General features: G+C 45.3%; 1 protein-coding gene across 9 annotated transcripts in view; it reads right to left on the minus strand.

The window, feature by feature from the left end:
- Positions 1 to 21,158, minus strand: part of AQP7 (aquaporin 7) — a 34,439-nt gene extending 13,281 nt beyond the window's left edge. For 2 of the 9 annotated variants that reach the window (XM_079113270.1, XM_079113265.1), the window contains exons 1-2: positions 2,147 to 2,336; positions 1,005 to 1,055 (exon numbers count right to left, since the gene is read on the minus strand). In XM_079113270.1, the coding sequence (XP_078969396.1) occupies positions 1,005 to 1,030 (26 nt within the window). In that variant the 5' untranslated portion in view covers positions 1,031 to 1,055; positions 2,147 to 2,336. Of the gene's footprint in view, positions 1 to 1,004; positions 1,269 to 1,310; positions 1,443 to 2,130; positions 2,340 to 21,093 lie in introns of those variants that run through there. The other 7 variants (XM_079113269.1, XM_079113271.1, XM_079113273.1 and 4 more) reach the window with 7 other exon arrangements.
- Between the last annotated feature and the right edge of the window lie 1,040 nt (positions 21,159 to 22,198).

Consider the following 22,198-nt stretch of genomic DNA (forward strand, 5'->3'; position numbering starts at 1 on the left):
TATGACTAGAAGTGAGGCATGGGAGAGGGAAACATCAAGGATGTGGCCTTGACTTCTGGCTTGAGCAACTGAGAAGAAAGGAACACCTGACTGAGCTGAGGCCACAGGCAGAGGAGCAGGTTCAGAGGGAGAGAAGGAGGTTGGTTTCAACCAGGATCTTGGTTGCCTGTAGGACACCAACAGGTCTGTGGAGTCTAAAGCCCAGGAGGAAGACTGAGCTGGACATAGCAATGTCATTAGTACAGAGGGGGAAACATTCATTCTCTCAGTCTAAGAGTGCACAAATTGCAAATATGCCTGCGCTTGTGGAGATGACAGCAATGAAATAAGCAGGTGCATTCATGGGTCAGAAGAAGGTAAGATCTGGGGAGAACTGGGGCAAGGAAAGGGGGATTGGGAGGCAGCCGGTTGGCATGATTGCAAGTGGAGTCTGGGTACGCCTCATGGAAAAGATGGCCTTTGAGTAGAGCTGAGGGAGGGAAGAAAGGCACCGAGCGGGTAACTGGGGGAGAGCACTTCAGGCAGAGGGATGAGTCACTCACTCTAAGCTGTCTGCAGAAAACCAAGGCTGTGTGTGGCTGCAGGAGGGATGCTGAGACTGGGGTGGGGACCCACAGAGAGCTAAAGGGGATTAGATAACCAGAACTTAACTCTTGCAACTTGTGCAAGAACTCTGACTCTTATTTCACCCAAGGGTCCAAGAAATGGTAAGTTCAGTTCAGCTGAGAGGGGCAGTCAGAGTCCAGTGACCAACCCATGAACCCTCACCCAGGTCTCTCTGAGCCCCTCACCCCAAGGCCCAGCCTGTGCTTACCTGTGCCATGAGGACATGAGAGACAGGTGGGAGGCACACTTCTCTCACCCATGGGCTACCAGGTAAGTGGGAAGGGTAAGAACTAGGGGAGGAGCTGCCAGAGGGAGAGCTGAGGACAGACAGGGAGGACACTGAGATGTGCCTGGAGGAGGACCAGGGACTGGGGTGGGGAATGGGGTGGGGACCTTACCGCCTTTGTCCACCTGTTTGAGCCATATTTTATCCTTCAGATTTGTAGATGCTGTGAAACCAAAGAGAGATCACTGGGGTTGCAGGATGCAGAACTTGGTCCCACATTCCCATCAGACTCAGTCCCCCAGGGGAGAGGTCACTGGGCAGCTAGCTCCTGCTAGTGCCAGCCCCTTATCTCAGCCAAACTGGCAGGACTGGGTGTCCCTTAGCCAATGGGAAAAAGCCCTGGAGTCCCCACCCCTCTACCCATGCTGGCCCTAGGACCCCTGACTTCTGGACCAGGTCCTTTAGAGGTCCTCCTGACCTTCCCAAGTCTGCAACACACCCAGTTTTGAACAGTGTAAGATCTGAGGCCTCCCCTCAGTGGCTCCAGCCTCTCACAAAACCTCTCATGCCTCTCATGCCTTTAATCTAACCTCAAGCTCACTTGTTGCTAATTTAAACTGTGACTTTCCAGGACCTCTTCCCTACACTAATGTACACAGGATGTGGCCCTGAAAACTCATTTAGCCCATGCCTTCGCCTCAGAACAAAGACCAACGCCCCCCCAACCTTTCCCCAAACTTCCCCCTTGTACTCCTATTTTTCTCTCATATTGAGGGTATAAAAATAACTCTTGCGTTTTCCTCATCCTATATAACATTATTCTCTAGTCCAATCTCTGCTAACTGCAGCACAAATTCATATCCTCAACCCTGAAGGCAGAAACCCTCTAGTTCCAGTCCTTGAGGGAGGACCCCAAGGGAGAAGCTGCTTCTGCAAGCCAAGAGTTGGCCTGTCCATGACCTGCCTCCTTTTGCCTTGGTCTTGGGTTGATGGTCTTCAGCTCTCTTCTCTTCCCACCCCTGTACTCCACTGAATTCCTAGCCCAATGCATTCTCCCAGTCTCTGTTCCACCAAGCTACTCTGGTCTTCCCAGAAGCCACCTTATAGGTTAAGAAAACTGAGGCCCAGAGAGACGGTGAAATGTGCTCATGTCACACAGCAACACAGGACTGAACCAGAACAGAAATCCAAGTTGGTGCTCATTTCCCAAACAATCCTTCAGCCACCTCCTCCCATCATGATCCCCCATGGCCCTTCCAGGATTGCACCCTGAAGAGACCAACCTGCCCCAGCCCTACCTGAATCCCCACTCACTCTGCCAAAGGGCCTTAGGTGTCCCAGCTTTTATCTTGGGAGCTCCTCAGTTAAAGTAAGTCTCAATCTTGTTCCTCCATTATTGTCAGTGCAGTCTGTACCCCCAGCTGGGGCTCAACTATCTCTTTGTCCCCAGTCTAGAGTCTGCCTCTCAGTCCTTCCTAGGGCAGCCCCAAGTGCTGCTCCTGCCCCTCCAGGGAAGAGGTCAGTAGGACAGGGGTTTGACTGCTAGCCAAGTCCAGACGCACTGCCCAAAATAACATCCCTCGTCCTGCCAGTGGCACCATGGAAACTAAGTTCTGAGGCAGCTCTTGTGAGGTCAGAGGTGGAGCTCCAGGTAGGCACTTTGTACCTTGCAGTCCCAAGGGAATGATCCTCCAATCCAGGTGTTGGGCCCATCCCTGGAACCAAAGCCTAAGGTAGCCCTTTCAGGGTCCCAAAACTGGAAAAAGGCTACAGAGATTCCTAGGCCCCCAGCTACAGAATAGGAACTGGAGGTGGAAATTTCTGGAGATCAGTAGTCACCTGGGGATGGGGTTGGGGAATAGATTGAGTCACTTCTCAGGGAGTCCTTAACCTGAAGTAGGGAAGGGGAAACTCAGGAACTATCCTCAAGGGCCTCCAGTCTGAAGGGAAGGACCCACATGTTATATTTTCAGGGAAAACCTATTCTGAGATGGGAGAGGGAAACCCAGGCCTGGTCCCCTATGAGCTCCTGACTGAGGCCAAGAGGGGAAAACCTAGGCCCTGTCCTCAGGAAAATGCCACCCTTGGGAAACGCAATGAAGCCTCATGAAGGAGTCAAAGCTGGACCAGTGAGGGACTCAAGCTCAGGTCTGTGGGAGCTCAGTGACCAAGATGGGATCAGGAGGGAGCCTGGGAACCAGCTGCAGTCCAAGAGGTTGGGGTTTTTGTTTGCTGGGTTTTTTTTCTTTTTAATTAAAATATTTTTTATTTTTACAGACACATTTTGATTCATTGTACACTGTTATTTTTGCTTGATCGTTGGCTGTACTAGAGATCGAACCCAGAGCCTCTCACTCACTAGGCAAGCATCTCTATCACTGAGTGACACCCTCAACTCTTTAAGATTTTTTTTTTTTTAATTTTGAGACAGGGTCTTGCTAAGTCACTAGGCTAGCCTCAAACTTCCAATCCTTCTGCCTCAGCCTCCTGAGTAACTGTCGTACCACACTTAGCTCCAGGTGGTCTTTTAGAGTCAAATCTTGGCTGGGTCTGGAAGGACAGGGTGGCAGTTGGGATTTGAGCAGGTGATACAGTGCTGAGATATAAGGAAGATGTTGCTGGTCTGCACATCATAAGGACACCTGCCAATGGAATGGTGGATGATAGGCAATAAGTCCAGGGAGCTTCTGAGGCCAGCAGCCCCCTTGGTAGAAGAGGGTATAGGATTTGGTTGCCCAAAATCCAATCTGGGTATGAAACTGTCCTCTAGAGGGTGCCAAAGACCAGGCCAGGTCTGCAACCTGCATAGCCTCAATCCCTTCCCCATACAACCATCCCAACACACCCAGCAGGAGGCAGCAGGGAGAGGGAGGGGTAGGTGCAGTGCCAGGGGTTCCTAGTCAGAATCCCTCCTTTAGGAACTAACTTCCACTGGAACAGTCCCAGAAGCGTAAGACTGTGCTCCTCATTTCCCTCTTGAGATCCTGAATAGGATCAGGATGCTAGGTTTCTTCCTTTAGGGAGGAAGAGATATACCTGGAAGAGGGGGAAATCTGCCTTTATTCCTTTCCTATGTGTATTATCAGGATGAGAGGTGAGATAAGGTCAACAGTGAGGTGGGGTCTCAGTTGAGGCAGAATTAGAAGGGAGTGAATTGGGATCCATTTTAGAGTCAGGTGTGGCTCAGTGGTAGAATGTTTTCCTGGCATGTGACAGGCCATGAGTTTAATCCTCAGCACTGAAAAAATATATATTAATATTATTTGTTTGTTTTGTTCCAAGGATTGAACCCAGGGGCACTTAACCACTGACCCATATCCCCAGTCCTTTTCAGTCCTTTTTTTTTTTTTTTTTTTTTGAGATAGGGTCTCACTGAGATGAGTCCGTGTCAAGCTGCTTAACTTGACATCAGAAACCAGGGTTAGAGCTCAGGCCTCTCACTATCTAGTGTAAGCTGGTGCTATCAGGGAAGAATGCCTGAAGGAGGGTGTCTCCACAGAAGCAGCCGGGGAGAGAACACAGAGGGTATTTGTCTGTGAGAAAAGGATTTGTGGCTTTGTGTATGTCTGTAGGGTCTCACTAAATTGCTGAGGTTGGCTTTGAACTTGCAATCCTCCTACCCCAACCTCCTAGGATTACAGATATGTACCACCATGCCAGTTCTAATCCTTTTTTAATATGTGCACATATACATATCTCCTACCCACTTTGTCAACAATAAGTAGAACAATAATACAGGTTTGTAAAGTACTTTTTTCATTCAAAGGTTTGTTGAGACTCTGTCCTTGCCAATAGGTCCACTTTCACCCGAGACATGTGACTGTCCAGCATTCCACTTGAAGGATCTTTCATAATGTGGAAACTCCCTTGATGGGCATTTAGATTGTCTCCAGATTTTTTTTAAATTAGAGCTTTATAGTTATACATAGTCATTGAGTTTATCCCAAAAAATTCATACAAGCCTAGAATTTGATTTTAGTTCATTAACCATCCCCCCCAAGATTTAACTATTCTTTGTTGTGAACATCAAGGGACAGATACAACCGGCTAAAACCCAATCAGGAATGAAAATACAAACAGACATTTTAAAAAATCAGGATGAAGAAACAAAAATGACTAAAGATGCTTAAAATTTCTTTGAACTTCCTCCCTAAAAACCCCCCAAGGTTTGACATATTAAAAATTAAAAAAAAAAAACTAGTATTTCATCAGGCGTGGTGGTACACATCTATAATCCCAGCAACTCCGAAGGTTATCGCAAGAGGATTTTGAGTTCAAGGCCAGCCTCAGCAAATTAGAGAGACCCTCACCGACTTAGAAAGACCCTGTCTCAAAATAAAAAATAAGAAGGACCAAGAATGCTATTCATTGGTAAAGCACCCCTGGGATCAATCCCTGGTACGAAAAGCAAAACAACAAAATTCTAATATTTCAACTTATTACCTGTTTAAATCAACAATAATTTCACTAACTTAACATGTAAGCTTCTTTCCATCAAACTGTTTTACTCTTGTAGTTTTTCAGATTCTTTTGAGCCATGTAACTCTTTGTATAAGGCAGGAGCCTGAGGTGTGAACAATTGAGTATAGAGCTGCTCTGGCTGAAGGAGCAGGGGTAGGGGTGGGACTCTGATCTCTCTGGAATCACCTGAAGCCACGAAGATTCTCAGACTGCTCCAAAAATGAAAGACCTTAAACCTCACCCAGCTAAGTGTCCCTTGCCGAAATAATTTTTTAGGTAGGGAAACTGATTCAAAGCAAGGTGGCAATTTTCCCAAGATCGCCCACAAACTAGAACACAGACCAGGTCTCTGCCTATCCCTGGGGTCAGGAGGCCAGGGGCCTCAGGGAGGGAACTAGGGGCTAGGATGCTAGGCTGGAGAGAGGTGGGGGTACTTTAACCTTGATACCCACCAATTTCCAGACTGCCCTCCCCCTCATCCCCACTGCCAGTTGGATCCTTCTCAGAGCCGTGTACAGGCCTCCAGGACTGAGCAGAAACTAAAGCAGACAGGATCAGACATGGTCACTTGCCCAAAAGCAATAATGCTTTAAGTCCAGGAATCAAAATTTAAACCCAGTCCTGCTCCTCCTAAAGCCCAGGTCAAGCTGGGTATGGTGGCACACGCCTGTAATCCCTGCTACTCAGGAGGCTGAAGCAGGAGGATCACGTTCAGGATCAGGCTGGGCAACTTAGTGAGATGCTGTCTCAAACATAAAATAAAGTCCGTGTCAAGCTGCTTAACTTGACATCAGAAACCAGGGTTAGAGCTCAGGCCTCTCACTATCTAGTGTAAGCTGGTGCTATCAGGGAAGAATGCCTGAAGGAGGGTGTCTCCACAGAAGCAGCCGGGGAGAGAACACAGAGGGTATTTGTCTGTGAGAAAAGGATTTGTGGCTTTGTGTATGTCTGCATGTATTTGTGTGAATAGAAAAGTGTGTGTTTGTGTGTGGGCATATGCTTATTTGTGTTTTGGCATGTGAAAGCCTCTGTGGACACACACATACACATACACACACACGTGCGCACACATGAGCAAGCACTCATTCTGCTGGGTTAATATTTTCCTGCCTGCGTCAGCACGGCCCCAGTCAGTAGGCAGTTAGCTGCAGGAACGTGCCCTATCTGATCTGGTCAGGGGCTATGGGCTTGAAACAGGGGGTTTGGGGTGGGCAGGGAGCCCATCTCAGCTCCCCCAAGGCAAGCTACACTCTCTCCACTCTTCCGCTCAGCCCGAGAAAGGAGGCAGGCCTGGAGGCCCCATTATTCCCAGTGTGGTATGACTGCCAACTTCCCACTCACACTGGAGGCTCCCCAGTGAGGAAACCTCTCTACCTCCCTTGAGATGGGTGAGGCTATCTGTTCCCTAAGGTACCCCCCCCCACAACCCCATTCATCTTTGTCTAAATTATGAGGCCTTTCCATACATAGCTGTCTCCTTGAGGACAGATAGGGAACAGACATCCCAGGAAATGCTAACAATAAGCCCCACTTCAATGAGAAAGCAGCTTTGAAGCTGGGCACAATGGCACATACCTGTCATCCCAGTGACTGGGGAGGCTGAGACAGGAAGATCGCGAGTTCAAAGCCAGCCTCAGCAAAAGTGAGGCACTAAGCAACTCAGTGAGACCCCGTCTCTAAATAAAATACAAAATAGGACTGGGGATGTGACTCAGTGGTCGAGTACCCCTGAGTTCAATCCCCAGAGCCTCCGCCACCTGCCCCCCACCCCCCCCCCCCAAAAAAAAAGAAAAGAAAGAAAGCAGATTTGAAATGATCATGTGAACCAGTGGAAGGTGGGACTCCATTGACAGCTTTCCAGGAACACAGCAATTGCATCAAGGGCCTGTACGCATGTGGGGGCAGCGACTGAGGCAGTAATACCTGCAGGCACTAAGCCTCGGCCATGAAGGCTTGAAGTAACATGGGGACCCCAGGCAGGGTAGGACTTTCCCTGTTCTTAGGCCTCTCCCTGTGTCCCTGGAGGGACCTCCCACACCCTTACTGGTCCCTCAGGTGTAGGCTGGGCTGACTGGGCTGGGCAAGCAGACACCATTTCTTGGCACAGCTCAAGATCCAGAGTGAGTCAAACCCAGGTGTCCTGGCTTCTAGCCCGGCTTAAGGATAACCCAGTACACCTCAACCAAAGAAACAAGGATGGGATGTGGAGGAGGGGGACAATCACCCTGGGGTTATTCCCCACAGTGCAGGCTTCGTGCCTTTTCGTCTCCTTCACACTCCGTCTCTGGGCAGCCTCCTTCACTTCTAGGCCCTATCCTGACTTTCATGGGCCTGTGGCTTTTTTTTTTTTTTTTTCCCACTGTAAAAAATACATCGCTTAAAATTTATTATTTTTTAATCAAAGACTATAGTCAAATGACAGTATGAAAAAAGATAAAAGCCCCACTCTGTTTTACTTAACAAGGAAAACATAGTGATTTAAATGCTACACATAAAGTCCTCTGCAGATAGGAAGCCAATGTGGTCCTGTTGGTTCATAGCGCTTACATAAAAAATCAAAAAAGTTTTTCACAGTTCAAAGCACTGTGGACAGAATGAAAATCAACATCTCTACTTAACAGTGATCTTGTTTAGTCAAGTAAATGGAAAACTATGTTCAGCCATCCAGAATATCTTCATCCACGTTGATGTCTGTTGTGTCACCATCTTCTAATTCCAAATTAGAAGTAAACTCTTTTCTTCTTCTTTGGCTTTTTAGGAGGTCATAATAACAAGTATGAAAAGCAGGTTTCCCATCAAGTTCCTGTTGAGCTACAGATCTTGAGGGCTCAAAGCCTTTTTCCTCTCTCTCTTCTTCTCTCTTCCTTTGATGTGATAAGGAGGTAAATTTGCCAACTTAACTGTGCATTTAAGTGTACATTTCAGTGATGGTGAGTGTATTAACACTTGCACAACCAACCTCTACAACCTTTTCATTTTCATTTTGCAAAAATTACAGAAAAAAATCTTGCAAAAATTTTGCAAAGTGAAAATTCAGTACGTGTTAAACAATTCCCTCCCCCAGGCCCTGGCAACTACTATTCTACTTTCTATGAATCTTTTTCTTAAGATATCATGTATAGCTGGAATCACACAGTATTTGTCTCTTTATGTTTGCCACATTTTTAAAAAACTTTTTTCTTGCTTATTTACCCACAGGTGCCTACACATAGCAGGAAGCACTGTTTATTTATTTGTGGTGCTGGTGTTGAATCCAGGGCTTCTTGCATGCCATGCACACACTCTACCACTGAACCACATCCCCAGCCCTGTCTACCTATCATGATGTCCTCAAGGTCCAACATTTTTTTTTTTTTTTTGAGACAGGGTCTCACTAAGTTGCTTAGGGCCTCACTAAGTTACTGAGGCTCATTTTGAATTTGCAATCCTCCTGCCTTAGAGTCCCAAGCCGTTGGGATTACAGGCATGTGCCACCACTCCTGGCTCCTTTCTAAGCTTGAAGTCTTCTGTACCTCCCTCTCCACGATGCACAGGACAAGATCTGTATATGGCCTGGAGTCTCCAGCTATTTTCATGCCTTTACAGTGGCTACCTCCCCGATCTACCTGAAGAACTCTTAGCAATTTGACAACTCAAGTATATCCTGTGGACACCAGTGCCTCCTGTCTTCCAGGACACCTGTCTGCAGCTTGGACACAGCATGTACCTTCCTTTTGACAGGTCTCCCTGTCTGCCTTCCCACCAAGGCTATGGAGACAAGTGCCACATGCTTGCACTTGAGAAGCTCAGAACTTGAGCAGTGAACTAGTGTTGGGAGAATAGGGGAATAAATCACTGATTGTGGAGGTGATGGTAGAGGATTAAAGCTAAATGGTATGGGCTTTTCTCTCTCCTCCTCGCTTTTCCCCTCTCTAGTGCGCGCCCTTCCTCTTTCCCTCTCATTTTCTCTCTCACCCTGCAGACACCCTGTTTGCTCAATAAACTCCCCTATGTGGAAAAAAAAAAAAAAGTTAAATGGTATGATTGAGGTCGACATTATGACGAGATGGAATAGCAGGAAGGAAACAAAGAAGTGATGGTGAATGAATTTAGAAGAGCATCAGTGAGGCACTGGGTGTGGTGATACATGTCTGTAATCCCAGAGACTCGGGAGGCTAAAGCAAGAGGATCACAAGTACAAGGCCAACCTCAGCAATTTAGGCATCCCCTGAGTCAAAATAAAATTTTAAAAGACCTGGGGACCTAGCTCAATGGTAGAGTTCCCCTGAGTTCAATCCTGGTCCCCAAATAAAAACAAAGTAAAATAAGGGTTGGGGGAGGGACCTCTCCTGAAACAGTCTACAACTTGCTCAATTCTAGGGTGGTGGTCTAAGTGTCTCCATTGCCCTGTCCTATAGCCAGGAGGACATCCAAAGAATTGTTCCTACCATCTGTACCCATTCCCAACTGGGTGCTTCTGGATCGGTGCAAGAGCTGGTCTCTCATCTTCCTGTCCCACTGGAGAAGGCACCAGTGTCTGTCTGGTGTCCACAACTCTGAACCTTCCTCTGGATGTACCCCAGCCCTTATACTGAACAGCTTAGGACAGGCTTTCCTGGCAGGAAAGATGAGGATGGAGAAAAGGAAGATTTGACTGACTTCAGAGAGAGTGCCAATAGAATTGGGAGTAGACAGTGAATCAGAGATGCCTCTCATGCCAAGTTAGCTTACCTGGAGAACCTGGCCCACTTCTGGGGGACAATGCATTATGCTTCAGTTCTAAAGAAGGAAACTACCAAGTCTACAGAGTCAGAGGAGGAAGAGTGGTGAGAGTGGAGCAGGCAGAGATGAGTCCCCAGGTTCAGGCAACTCAGGAGATACCAAACCCTAATACCTGGAGACATGACCCACATCACTTTCCAGAAGAAAATGTCAGACATGCACAACAGTAGAATATAAACAGCTGTGTAACCATTATCCATATTCTAGATCATCAACTTGTTTTTTTGTTTTTTTGTTTGTTTGTTTTTGTTTTTGTTTTTTGGTGAAAGCAAAGTACAAAAATTTATTGAAGCTAAGTGTGGTGGCACACACCTGTAATTCCAGCAGTTTGGGAGGCTGAGGTAGGAGGATCCCAAGTTCAAAGCCAGGTTCAGCAACTTCATGAGGCCCTAAGCAACTTAATGAGAACCTGTGTCTAAAAAGAATACAAAAAAAGGGCTGGGGATGTGGCTCAGTAGTTAAATGCCCCTTGGTTCAATCCCTGGTAGCAAAAAAGAGAAGGAAAATTTATTGAAGTAAAGCAAAATAAAGTTCCTGCAGTTGAGAGGAAACCAAAAAGGTTACCAGTGAATGACTATCACCTAGGGTTTATATAGGTCTATAGGTTTAAGGAAGTCAGTTCCTAGCTCAATCCTGGGTAAGGCACTCAGTGTCATGAGGCATTCATGCAACCTTTAGTCCACTCAAAATGTTGATCAGGCAGTTTTCCTTCTTTGGAGAGTCCATGGATTCCAGGTCACAGATTTCCTGATTAAAAAATATTTTTACAAGTTTCTCAACAAAAGCTTATAGCTGTAATTTGTGCTCTTCTGCTTAAAAAGCAGCCCACCACCCTATCTGCCTAGCCTTATCTCTTCCTTCTGATCTCATTCTCCCTCGCTGAAGAGATAATCATAACTGCCACTAGGGAATTTGGATTGATGACCACTCTAGTTTCTTCAGGTTAATAAGGGGTATTGAAAGGGGAACAGCAGTCCAAGTCCTCCTACAGAGTCCCATCTAATGGCCCCTATGGAAGTCTGGTGATATTTTCAGGTTAAGTTGAATCTTCATAACTATCTGGTGCTTAATGGACTCTGGGCATTTTGTGCATCAGGGCAATTCAGAGGTCCATGGTGGCAGATGGTGGGTAACTGGACAAGGTATACATAGGGCAGGGATCAGGATTTCTGAAGATCCCAGGTAAACCATCAAAAGAAGTAATGTAGAGTGTAGAGTTGGGTGGATTCTTTGTCTTATGAATTCAAAGAATGAGATTCATGCACATCAGAGGGTACAAGCAAAGTGCAAGAATTTATTGAAGTAACTGGGTGCAGTGTGGTGCATACCTATAATCCCAGTGGCTCAAGAGGCTGAGGCAGGAGGATCTCAAGTTCAAAGCCAGCCTCAGCAACTCAGCGAGGCCATAAGCAACTTAGTAAGACCCTATCTCAAAAAATAAAAAGGGTCAGGGATGTGCCTCCATGGTTAAGCACCCCTGGGGTTCAATCTCTGGTACCAATACTCAAAAGTATTGAAGTAAAGCAAAATAAAGTTCCTGCAGCTAGAAAGGGACCCAAGAGGATTGCCCTCATCTACATTTTTTTCTGAAGTATTTTGAAACAAATTCTAGCTACTCTTGTCATTTTATCCCAATATTCTTTGATGTTTATCTCTAAAATATATGAACTTTTTTACATGATTACAACGCTGTACCTAACAAAATGAACAATTGTATGGAATGACCAAATATCTACAGTAGTTTCAAAATGTCTCTTTGTATTGATTTGTTGGTTTATGTAAGTCAGGATCCAAACATGGTCACACTTACATTAAGAGCACTTCCCTATTCTCCATCTTCATTGGTTCATATCACTGATTTGCCAAGCAAATGTGGTCCTATAGGAAGTTCCATGATTGGGCCAGGCACAATGATTCACACTTGTAATCCCATAATTACAGAGGCTGTATCAGGAGTATTGCAAGCTCAAGACCAGCATCGGCAACTTAGCAAGGCCCTGTCTCATAAAATAGAAAGAGGGTCAGGCATGATGGCGCATGTCTATAATCCCAGTGGCTCAGGAGGCTGAGGCAGGAGGATTGCAAGTTCAAAGCCAGCCTCGCAAATTTAGCAAGGCCCTGAGCAACTCAACAACACCCTGTCTCTAAATAAAATATTTTTAAAAGACTGGGGATATGACTTCATGGCTAAGTACCCTTGAATCCAATCCCTGGTATCAAAAATAAATAAGTAAATAAATAAATAAATAAATAAATAAATAGGGCTGGGGGATGTAGCTCAGTGGGAGAGTGCCCCTGGGTTCAACACCCAGTACCAAAAGAAAAAAGAAAAAGAAATAAAGGAAGTCCTGTGTTTGGGATTTCCCTCTTTGCTTCCTTGTAAGCTCATTTAATTTTCCCTCCTGTATTTCTTAGAATCTATGGGAAGTTAGCTTCATATGTTTTTATTTCAGTTCAATTTTTTTTTTTTTGGGGGGGTGAGTCTAGGAAAGCAGAGAATCCTTTGTTGATGGTGCTGTACTTCCTGTGGCATCCCACCTGAGGCAAACAATGTCTGGTGGCCCCATGCTTCGGGATGCCCCCCATTCAGTGAGTTCAGGGCTGATCCTTCCATTGTCAATTTCCCCCATCAGTCTTTCACCTTCTAATTTTATCCTTTGATTTCTACCTAAATCAATTTCAAAATCTTCCCACAATAAAGCATTTTAAAGGAGAAGCCACAAGTAGCAATTTCTTAACCCACAAGGGAAAAGTCTAATAATGGTGGAGTCTTAGGTTCTTGATTAATGGGAACAGGGAGGGAAGTCAGAAGTAGGGACAAAAACAGAGTGATATCATGGTAGGAAGGGAAGGAGCAGTGGAAAAACCCAGGACCTCTTTGCCAGGAGCCTGAGTCTGGGGCTGGTTTGGGGTTTCCTTATTCAGGGGGGCTCCCCCACCTGGTGGTGACTGCTCATAACTCAAGCTTTATAGATAGGCCCACCTAAGCTTGAATCCAGTTCAGATTCCTAATTGGTGCTGGGTGACTTACAGCAAAAATTTTAACAAGGTATCTTCATCTATGAAATGAAGATACTAATCCTCATGTCCTGGCAGGTTAGTGGGAGAAAGGATTGAGTTGGTAAGGGGTGTGACAAGTTCCTGGTAACACTCTGGGTGGGGAATGGGAAACTTATTTGAGGAAGGGAAACCCTGCTGACCACTCTTGGCTGATGCTTAGGAGGGCTGGGGGTGGAGTATAATGTGCTCATTCCCCAGATAGCACACTCAAGCCCAGGAACTTCCACCTAGATCTCTAGCCTGGCGTTTCTCGTCTCCCAATCCTCTTCATTGCAGCCTGGCCTCTCAGCCTCTGAACTTGAACCCTTGGTGGCCCCTCTGGTCTGGGGGCGCAGCTGCCTTAGGGACATCTCCATAGTCAACCGCCTGCTCAATCAACAGACAGCCTGCTCAGGCTCACTGAATGACTAGGGGATCCAAACGTGACAGGGAAGCCTAGAATCCCGAGAATCCCGTGGGCAGGCAGTTTCCTGGAGACGCCCCAGCAGAGCCGTTAGGGGCGGGAACATCTAATTCCAACCGATTCTCCCTTGCTGGGAACGCAGCAAGTGCACATTGAATGTATGTTGAGAGAATTGAGCTCTCTCTGCCCTGAGTGGGAGATAGGAAATAGATTATCAAGGAGGGTGACTGCCTGCGGACGGGTTGGTGGGGGTGGACTGTCTTGGGCACCCCAGGAATTCCAGACTCCCAAACCCTGAGCCTTGCGGGTAGCAAGGCTGTGGGGCAGAGAGCCAGGAGCTCCTCTCTCCTATTCCAGACTGTTTACTGCTGCCTGCTGTTCCCACCCACAAGCTTCTTACTTGCTTTCTGCAACCACCGAGGCAACTCAGCCTAGGCCCTCAGTGTGGTGAGAAGGGGGCGCAATGCCAGCCCCAGACTCCCAACCACATCCCTTTCAGCCCCCGTGAGGATGGTACTAGCGCCCCCTGCTGGCTGGCTCTGCTGACTCCTTTGGCCTGAGTCCCCTGGAGGCATCACCAGGAGCCCTCATCTCCAGTTCACCACAGGGGCTGTCACGGCCACTCTTAGTCCTCGGGTCCTGCTCTGAGGGGACCCACATGAATTCCATCCATCCCAGTCCACACACCTTCGTTGGGGCGTCCAGGCTTTCTTTTCCACATCACGTGTGCTGCTTTCTTTCTTGTTTTGTTGACTTTAGTGCTGTCTCTGTTTGCTCTGGCTAAGCCTACAGCCCCAGGATGAAACCTCTGAACTTGGGAAGCCTGAACCTGAGAGGCAACAAGCTGGGGTGGAGGCGGCTAAATGAGAGGGAGGAGTGATGTGGCCTCAGGAGGGGGGTGCTACTGTTCACATCCCCCTCACCCCCCTGGTGGGGCCTAGGGGTAGGGATGGGTGGAGAGACTTTCCCAGCCTCACTGCATGCAGGTCTTAGCCTGTCCTATTGCTAATTTGTTTTGAAGCTTAGCCCCAGAACTCTAAATGCTTCCCATCTTCAGGAGGTTCCAACACCTTGTAGGACAGAGTACACATTCTCTGGTAAGTTACTTGTTGGGAATCCCTAGTCCTTCAACCAAATGATGCAGCCAAGGTCACCCTTCTCCATTTGAAGCCCCCAAGACTAAACCTTCTTTACTTTCCATATACCTCCATGAGAATCTGCTACCCTACAACCTTAGAATGCAACCCTATGGGGATTACTGCCCTCACTAAATTTTACAGTGGGTAAGTTAAAGGGATATCTCCATAGTCAGTTAAGTGTCAGCTTGGAGTAGTTCAGGCTTCCTGGCTCCTGGCTCAGATTCTTTGCCCAGCTTCAGGTATATCTCAGATCACAGAGCATGATGGGCAGGGACCAACACACTCAGCCATGGACTATGCACACAGTACATACAGGTGAAGGGCACCCTGGACCTGACATGCTCTCCCCATATTTCTGCAGACCAAATAGCACCAAGACCCTAATGTCCTTCCCACCTGCTGAGGGGTTAAGAGAAAGTGCTGACTCCATGCCCATCTACCACACTACTACTCCTGTGTGGCCTGCAGAGTGTGCATTCCCTCTCAGGGCTAGGATAGGAGAGCTGCCCTGGCCTGAAGCAGGGGACTTAAGGGATAAGCTTAGGGAACTGCCATCATCACCACAGACTTAGGATGCCTAGCTCTGCCATCTGGGCCAACCAAGCCCTTCTTGAGGATGATGAGCTGTCATTGGGAGCCCTCCCCACCTACCACCTCCCAAACCACCTGCTCCAATGGCTCACCAGCCTCTGAAGCAGCATCCCTCTTAAACCCCTGCTCATGTGCTCTGGGAAGTGCTGTATTCGCTCACACAACTTCTGCCTTATGCCACAGGCACTCTTGTCAATTGGGGCCCACATCTTTGCACAGTTCAAAAAAGGGACTATGTACACAGGAACTTCCTGTGTGTGCAGTCAGATACAGGCATGCATCTCAGACCCAGATGTGTAACACAGCATATCCACCCATACAGATGAATACCCAGATACAAAATTCTACGTACCCCTGCCCCTTCCTGAACAAGGGTTGTTTGAGGATAAGAGTTGAGTCACCTACCAACCTGTGCGACCTGCTGAGCCAGCGGATAAGAAGCCCCAAGCTGATACCTGTGGCCTCAGAGGACCAACACCCAGTGTAGGGCCTGCCTAGCCACCATCCTCTAGCTTTAAAATATATATATGATGGTTGGGGGATGTGGCTCAGTGATAATGCATGTTTATCATGTGTGAGGCTCTGGGTTCAATCTCCAGCACCAAAATACACACACACACACACACACACACACACACACACACACACACACACCACTGTCACTATGCCTCAAGGGCTACCATCAAACTTCTGCTCAAACACAGATGTCTTAGAGGCCAAACCAATGTGTAGTGGGACACATCCTCTCTCATCTGTCTAGATCCCAAGCCACCTAACTGTGCCCCTCCTATTAATAATTCATACACCCCACTCTTCTTAGCTCACACACACTTGAGCAGACAGCCCTATTCTAGGCCTATATAGGCTCTTTCCCTCCTGCCCTCTGTCACCTGTAAATTCCTTCTCAGGAGTCTGTCCCCAAGAATGGCAGAGGATAGAAGGTTAGTCTGCAAATAATCCAAGTAAGTAGATTGTCAGAAGAAGGAAGCTGGTAAAAGTCCACCTACCCTGGATTCTCCCCTGCTTCACCTGCACATACAGTTAGTCACAAGTCAAGTCTTGTTGGGTGTAAAGAATATCCCCAACAAAAAATAACAAATTAAAAAATAAAGAATATCCTCAGCTCCACCCACGAGCCAGGCATTATCTGTAAATACATGGTCAACCTCAAGCACATATTAAAATGAAGAAACATCACTCCAATCCTCACCATCTTTCTAATCTGAAAGTTTAACATGGTGGTTAAAGTGTGGCCTCTGAAACAAGACAACCCGCATTCAAATCCCAACTCACCTGCTTGCTAGTCACTTACTCTCTCTGTGCCACAGTTTTCTCACCTGTGAAAAGGAGATAATATAGTCTGGAATGTGGCTCAGTGGTAGAGCACTTGCCTAACAAGCATAAGGTCCAGAGTTCAATCTCTGGCAACACACACACACACACACACACACACACGGATAATATTATCTGTCTTCATGAAGTTGTCATGATTACTAAATGAGTTTATAAAACAAATGAAGTGCTTAGGGGAGGGCCTGGCATATAATGAGTGCTCTTCGGAGTGTGCTGCTTCCTGGGTGTGGTAACACACACTTATAATTCCAGTGGCTTAGGTAGGAGGATTGGAAGTTCAAGTCCAGTCCTAGCAACTTAGTGAGACCCTGTCTCAAAATAAAAAATAAAAAGGACTGGGGACTTGGCTCAGTGGTCAAGCACCTCTGGGTTAAATCCCCAGTAACAAAAAACAACAACAACAACAACAAAAATACAGTTTGCTGCTGCTATTATTCTCCCTTCCTTCACCGACTCAGTCCTTTCTAGTCTGTCCCCAGTGATCCGGTCATCACAAAGCTGTCAGTATGCTCTTCTAACACAAATGGGACACGGGCCCTCCTACATTTGCAATCCTCCCTTGACATCCCACAGCCCTCAGGATAGTGTCTGGTTCCTTAGCCCTGCTCACAAGGGTGCGTTAGCCCTATGGCTTCCTCTCTCAATACTTGGAACACAGGGATTTCCCTTGACCCTCTCTGCCATGGTATATGCTGGTAAATGCTTAACAGCTGATTCTCTATTTAAATGTGCACATATGTTTATTACAACCTTTGCTGGTATAAAATCACACATAATTTTAAAATAGTACACAAAATGTACAGTGCTCCTTATTTTAAGTTTTAGAGTCAATTGCTCTATAGATTTATTTGATTTCTCTATAGATCTTTCTTTGATTTTTTGCCAATCTTTGTTTCTGCAGTCAACCTTTTTAGTACAATTCATAGAATTTGACAAAATTAAACCATGAATAAATGCTTAATTACTATCCAATTTAGCAGTCATTCGTGTCATTGAATGTAGTTCCAACATAAATGTTGATTGGTATTTCATTTACATTACAGAGTAAGACAGCTGGGTATAGTGGCACTCACCTGCAATCCCAACTACCCCTGTAATCCAAGCAACTCAAGAGGCGGAGGCAGGAGGATTGCAAGTTTGAGGTCAGTCTCAACACTGTAGCAAGACTCTGTCTCAGAATAAAATTTAGAAGACTGGAGATGTAGTTCAATGGTTAGAGTGTTTGCCTAGCATGCCTGAGACCCTGTGTTCAATAGCACCAAAAATAATTAATTAATTGTGAGGTGAAATTTTTTTCCAGAGCTGCCTTTTATTTTATATTTTTTTAGTTGTCAATGTACATAATACCTTCATTTTATTTATTTTTATGTGGTGCTGAGGATTGAACCCAGTGCCTCACACAGGCTAGGAAAGTGCCCTACAACTGAGCCACAACCCCACTGAGACAAAAATTTTGAAATGAAGATATGTTGAGATTTAGACTTATCCAGTGATGTAAGTGGATTTTTTTTTTTTTTTTGCTGAATTGAATAATAGCTTTCAAATATTGGAATAATATTTCCTCAACATATATGTAGCAATATAAATCATACATACACATCAAACACTTTTAAATTTAATCCACAAACATTATTAACATTTTTCTTCATCATTTTCTTAAGTCTGGACCAAGGACTGAAAAACTTTTTTTTAAAGGGCCAAACAGAAAATGTTTTATGCTTAGGGCTGGACATGTAGCACTTTGTAGTATGCATGAGGCTCTGGGTTCCCCAGCACCACAAACACACACACACACACACACACACACACACACACACACACACACACACAAATATTTATTTTAGGGCTGGGGATATAGCTCAGTTGGTAGAGTGCTTGCCTTGCATGCACAAGGCCCTGGGTTCAAATCCGCAGCACCACAAAAAAAAAAAAATTTTACATATTATATTATTGATACTAGAGTGTTATATTATTATATTATTACATATATTAAAGCATAATTACATTTCAATATATTGATATATTACCAATATATATTATAATGCATGTAATATTACATCACCTTATATATGTAATAAATATAATACAATAAGGCAATATATTACAATATTATAACATATATGTAATATGATATAAAATATTGTGGTATAATGTTATATCATAATATTGTGAAATATTATATTTTGATAGTTTTTTAATTTTTTAATTTGTTCTAGTTAGTTATACATGACAGTGGAATGCACTTTAACACATTATACATAAATGGAATAGAACTTCTCATTCTTCTGGTTGTACACAATGTAGAATCACACTGGTCATGTAGTCATATATACACATGGGGTAAAAATGTTCAATTCATTCTGATATAGCCTTTCTCCTGCCATACCCTCTCCCCTCCCTTCACTCCCCTCTGCCTAATCCAAAATAACTCTATTCTGCCCTAGCCACCCCCTTATTATGAATTAGCATCTGCATATCAGAGAAAACATTCAGCCTTTGGTTTTTTGGGTTTGGTTTATTTCACTTGGCATGATATTCTTCAGCTCTATTCATTTACCTGCAAATGCCATAATTTCATTCTTCTTTAAGGCTGAGTAATATTCCACAGTGTATATGTATCACATTTTCTGTATTCATTCATTTATTGAAGGGCATCTAGGTTGGTTTCACAGTTTTGCTATCATGAATTGAGCTGCTGTAAACATTGATGTGACTGTGACACTGTAGTATGCTGAGTTTAAGTCCTTCAGGAATAAACCAAGAAGTGGGATAGCTGGGTCAAATTGTGTTTCCATTCCAAGTTTTCTGAGGAATCTCCATTCTGCTTTCCATAATGGTTGCATCAATTTGCATTCCTCCAGCAATGAATGAGTGTACCTTTTTCTCCACATCCTCACCAACATTTCTTATTGCTTGTATTCTTGATAATTGCCATTCTGACTGGAATGAGATGAAATCTTAGAGTAGTTTTGATTTGCATTTCTCTAATTGCTAGAGATGTTGAACAAACATATTTGTTGATTGATTTTATATCTTCTCTGAAGTGTCTGCTCAGTTCCTTTGCCCATTTATTGATTGGGTTATTTGCTTTTTGGTGTTAAGTTTTGTGAATTCTTTATATATCCTTGAGATTAATGTATGTGGTAAAGATTTTTTCCTATTCTGCAGGCTCTCTCTCCACGTTATTGTTTCCTTTGCTGAGAAGATTTTTAGTTTGAATCCATCCCATTTATTGAGTCTTGATTTTGCTTCTTGAGCTTTAGGAGTCTTGTTAAGGAAGTCAGTTCCCAGGTCAACATGGTGAAGATTTGGGCCTACCTTTTCTTCTATTAGGTGCAGGGTCTATGTTTTAGTGCCTAAGTCTTTGATCGACTTTGAGCGAGTTTCATGCTACTAAAGGGAAGGTTGACTGACTTTTGATTTTTTTAATTTTTAAAAAATTTATAATGGACCTTTATTTTATTTATTTATTTACACGTGGTGCTGAAAATGGAACCCAGTGCCTCACATATGCTAGGCAAGCACTCTATCACTGAGCCACAACCCCAACCCTGCAAGGCTTATAATATTATAATATCATATAATATAATAATATGCATAAATAATATATACTTAATGCTTTGTGGGCAATATTGTCTCTGTTATAACTGCTCATTTCTACTAATACAGCACAAAGCAGCTATAGATAATATATAAACAAATGAACATGTGTATGTCCTGATAAGACTTTATTACAGGCACTGAAATTTGAACTTCATGTATCTTCCATGTCACAAAATACTCTTGTTTTGATTTTTTCAACTATGGAAAAATGTTTTAAAAGCCATTCTTTTTAAAATTATATTTGTTCTTTTTAGATCATATTTGTTCTTTTCTAGATAGATGGTTGAGTATATAAAAAGTTGTTCTTAGCTTGCCACCTGGATTTGGTTTGCAGGCTGTAGTTTGCCGTCCTTTGTTCCATGCAACCAACAAAACAATTAATTAAGTTCAGCCCTGATGTGCAGTGTTTGTCAACTTCACTGCGGCCTTTCCAACTACCAGTATGATGTCACTGAACAAGGAGTTGGGATCAGATAAGCAGCAGCACACCATTATCTGGTCTCTCCACCTTAAAGATACAACAGATGTAAATACTTTGAAGAGCATCGATAATAGCAAAATATAATAATAATTAGAAAGTGATTCTATATTACCTTTGTTTTCAAAATAGTTAATTATATGTTTATATAATTTAATTTTTGAATGGTGGCAATGTGTAACAAGCGGTCTGCAAAATCTCTAAAGATTTAATTGGTCCCTGTGAGCCTGCTGGAGTGATTTCAGCACACCCGCCAGTGCCTGAGCCCTTTTCACAGCTCTCCCTAGGAAATGCCAACTTGTTCTTCAAGCTCAGGATCCACAGTCTTTGCTCTCTGGCTCCCCTAGACTGAATGTGGTGCCTTCTGGGAGCTCCCACAGCTGCAGCTGGGCCCCCTGGCTTATTTTCTTACCGGGTCTCTCTTTGGCTGAGTGGGAGATGAGAGAGGCACAAGGACCAACAGTCCGGCTCACCACAGAATCCTCAGGGCTTAGAAACTGCCTGGCAGATAAAAGACACTCAATAAATATGTGTTCAATGAAGTGAGGAGGGCTGGGGAACCCTGCAGAGAGACTCTAGGACAAAGAGGAAAAGAGAGGTGGGTGGTCAATGAGAGGGGTCCAACCCAGGGCTCGAAATGTCTGAGAAGGGAGGGTCAGAATGTCCCCCAGTTGTGGGAGACTTGGGGTAGATCTGGTCAGGGTTCTGGCACCCCGAAGCATCACTCTGCCCTCAACAGGTCCAGATGTCCCCCTCTCTACTCCACTCAGCCCACGTTGCAGCTGTATTTTCTTCTCACTCCCCAGGACTTCAAAAGTAACATGCAAGGAAGACTCTCCAGTATTTGGTGACCATGTCAGGGGACACTTTGTCTTTGGGTGCCTTTGGTAATCAGGAACCAAGAAAATTCTCCCCATTTCACAGAGGAACAACTGAGGTCCAGAGTTGACCTGACCCAAGCCTCGATTTCTGAGAGTCTCCTTTCCAAACCCTGGCGGAGGGTTATTGGCTCCCTCGTCCCCCATGGTGTCCTGTCCCTCTCCCCTGCCTTCTAACAAGACAGCCCTCTCCCCCATGGAGGGGTTGGTGATATGACTCTTCCCTTCCCTTTTCAGAAGCAGCCCAAACAACATGGCACCTCATTCTCCCTGCTCTACCATCACCTGCTTCTCCTGTGGACCAACATGAGTCCCTCCTCTGCATGACACCTCCTTTCCTTCCCAGAAAAGGATCTTGGCTCCTATCCCAAAAGTGACTTCACCAAGGGGCTGTTCTCCACCCTCCAGGTCCTCCCCAGCCCCATGGCAGAGTCATGCCCTAGCCCAGCCCATGTCTGTCTCTGTAGTTCCTGGGGGCAGTCACCAAGTAAAGGCAGCCGGCCTGCTGGAGCCACCTCTCCCATCCTTGACCTTTGCCAAGGACCCACCCCTACCTCCCCCTTCTCTAAGACACACACATGCACACCCCACCCTGGGGCCCAGGCTCCACTGTCCACCTGTCCAGACTCGCCTTCTGTC

This window comes from Sciurus vulgaris (genome assembly GCF_902686455.1).
Source record: "Sciurus vulgaris genome assembly, chromosome: 15".
NCBI classification, from domain to species: domain Eukaryota; kingdom Metazoa; phylum Chordata; class Mammalia; order Rodentia; family Sciuridae; genus Sciurus; species Sciurus vulgaris.